The 2,074-nt window shown below is 34.2% G+C and overlaps 1 protein-coding gene across 1 annotated transcript in view; it reads right to left on the bottom strand.

Moving 5' to 3' along the window:
- Window positions 1-2,074, bottom strand: part of RECQL (RecQ helicase-like) — a 27,189-nt gene that overhangs the window by 2,405 nt on the left and 22,710 nt on the right. The window contains 2 exon segments of the mRNA XM_008581473.1: window positions 322-617; window positions 1,826-1,917. Of these exon segments, the coding sequence (XP_008579695.1) occupies window positions 322-617; window positions 1,826-1,917 (388 nt within the window).

The following is a 2,074-nucleotide window of genomic DNA, read 5'->3' on the forward strand; positions in this document are numbered from 1 at the left end:
TCTTCTCTGCAGAAGAGAAAGGTCAACAATCAGAAGAAAACAAACTGAAATTTATAAAAACTGTAAGTGCAATAATTTTAAGAAACACATTGATATGAAATAAAACTTAGACTGTGAGAATGCAAATATAATCTTTATAGAAAGTATTTAGTTTTGTGCTTTTTTTACTTACATTGATCAATTAAAATTTGAGTTTATTATTATTTTGTGTGTGTGTGTGGCTGGCCAATATGGGGGTCCAAACCCATGACCTGGGTGTTACCAGCTGAGTTTATTAAATAAATTATTTTCTATATTATTTAAAAGTTCACATAGAATAACTGCAAAACCATTCTGTTGCAATTAAAAAATAATCATAAAGACAATATGAAAGGACAAGAAATGGGTTTGTATATACTTCAGATACTGCTGCAGAAGAAAGTGTGCAATCATTTTCTCCAGGTCTTCACGAGGAAGTATGGGAGGAACAACACCTGGCACTCTCAATTTTGCTGCACCCTTTCCCATCCAAGAATCAATCAGTTTCAATGGAGTGAGTTTTTCATTCAGTTCCTCTGCCTGCTTCAGGATCTTGATTAGATCTCTGCAGAACTCTGTTACATTCTTTCTTTCGAATGCTATGATGAAAGAGACATGGTTACATACAGGCAGCTGGAATTAGAAATGAGGGCAAGGGATAGGCTGATCCTAGGTGGCTAAACTGGTATAAAACCAGTGAGCCACTATCAATGTGAGCCACCCTAAACATTGATTTTTTTTCTTTAATGTGTTCTGAATTAAGACTAGGCTATTCCTTGTCTCTATCATTAGCAAATTATAGTCTCTCTAAGACATTGTGGAATGTACAGTGATATAAAGAAAATAACTTGGTTATTAGAAGGCCTGTGGTGTGCTCTACCAGACATGACTGACAAGAACCAGAAAGTGTCTACCAGACATGACTCTGACAGTTACTAAGAGGTGCACTTTATAGGAGAGCCAGTCTTTTCTTCAAACACATATCTGATTTGTGCTCATGCAGTCAGTAACCCAGAAACAGCTCTGTGTGGGTTTTTTTACTTACACGGTAATAACATGTGCTCTGAAAATTAGTATGGGTTTCTAGGTACTCTAACTTAGGGACAAGAATGTCCTGGACAGTTACTCCCTAATAAGAGACTAGCACTCAAATATCAGACTCCTGATATTTGATACTTGGTCAGTATAAGATAGTCTAATAAATTCATAAATAAGTTTTCTCTGGCTGCAAAACTAGAAGTGTAGTGACCTCCACCCACCAAGGCACTGGAACTCAGTGAAGCCTTGCATGAGGAATAGCTAGTCCAGTTCTTCAAATCCACGATGTACACACAGGATGAAAAAAAGTGAAAATATAATGCCAAAATGCTCTTATGAGTAGCTAGCCGTTATCTAGATCAAAAATGATTCACTGTAATCTCTCTCTTGCACTAAATTTTCTTCCCAATAAGTGTGCTATAAAGTATTACAGATGATCATGAGTTAGCTTTTTCTNAATTTTCTTCCCAATAAGTGTGCTATAAAGTATTACAGATGATCATGAGTTAGCTTTTTCTTATATAATAGCGTTTCTATTAAAATTTCCCTTCATTTCTTAAAAATTTCATATGTCCTGAGTATAGCAACATAAAATGTGTACATACACATATGACTTTTCCTTTTATTCACCTTTGTTTCAAAACTTTGTTTTGTTACTTTTGAATCTAGGAAATTCTATTCATATCTATTCTATTTGGGGGTCTAATACTTCCCGCATATAGTCCTACCTATATATATTAGCCTACAGAAGTTTAAAAAAATAACTCACAAATGTCTTTACAGCAGTTATCACACATTTTGTCACATGCTTCTGAGTTCCATACTTCATCAAAATGTTGAGCTATCAATACACGGCGACATCTGCAAACATTTATTTAGAGATATAAATTACTAAATGACCTAAGAAAGTTTTAAGAATCCTTATTTCAGGATATACAGTTATATTAGTTTTCTATAACTGCCATAGTATTACCACAACACATTTTTATTATCTTACATTTCTATAGAAGTCTAACAT

Source organism: Galeopterus variegatus, unplaced genomic scaffold (assembly GCF_000696425.1).
Source record: "Galeopterus variegatus unplaced genomic scaffold, G_variegatus-3.0.2 Scaffold2362, whole genome shotgun sequence".
NCBI lineage: Eukaryota > Metazoa > Chordata > Mammalia > Dermoptera > Cynocephalidae > Galeopterus > Galeopterus variegatus.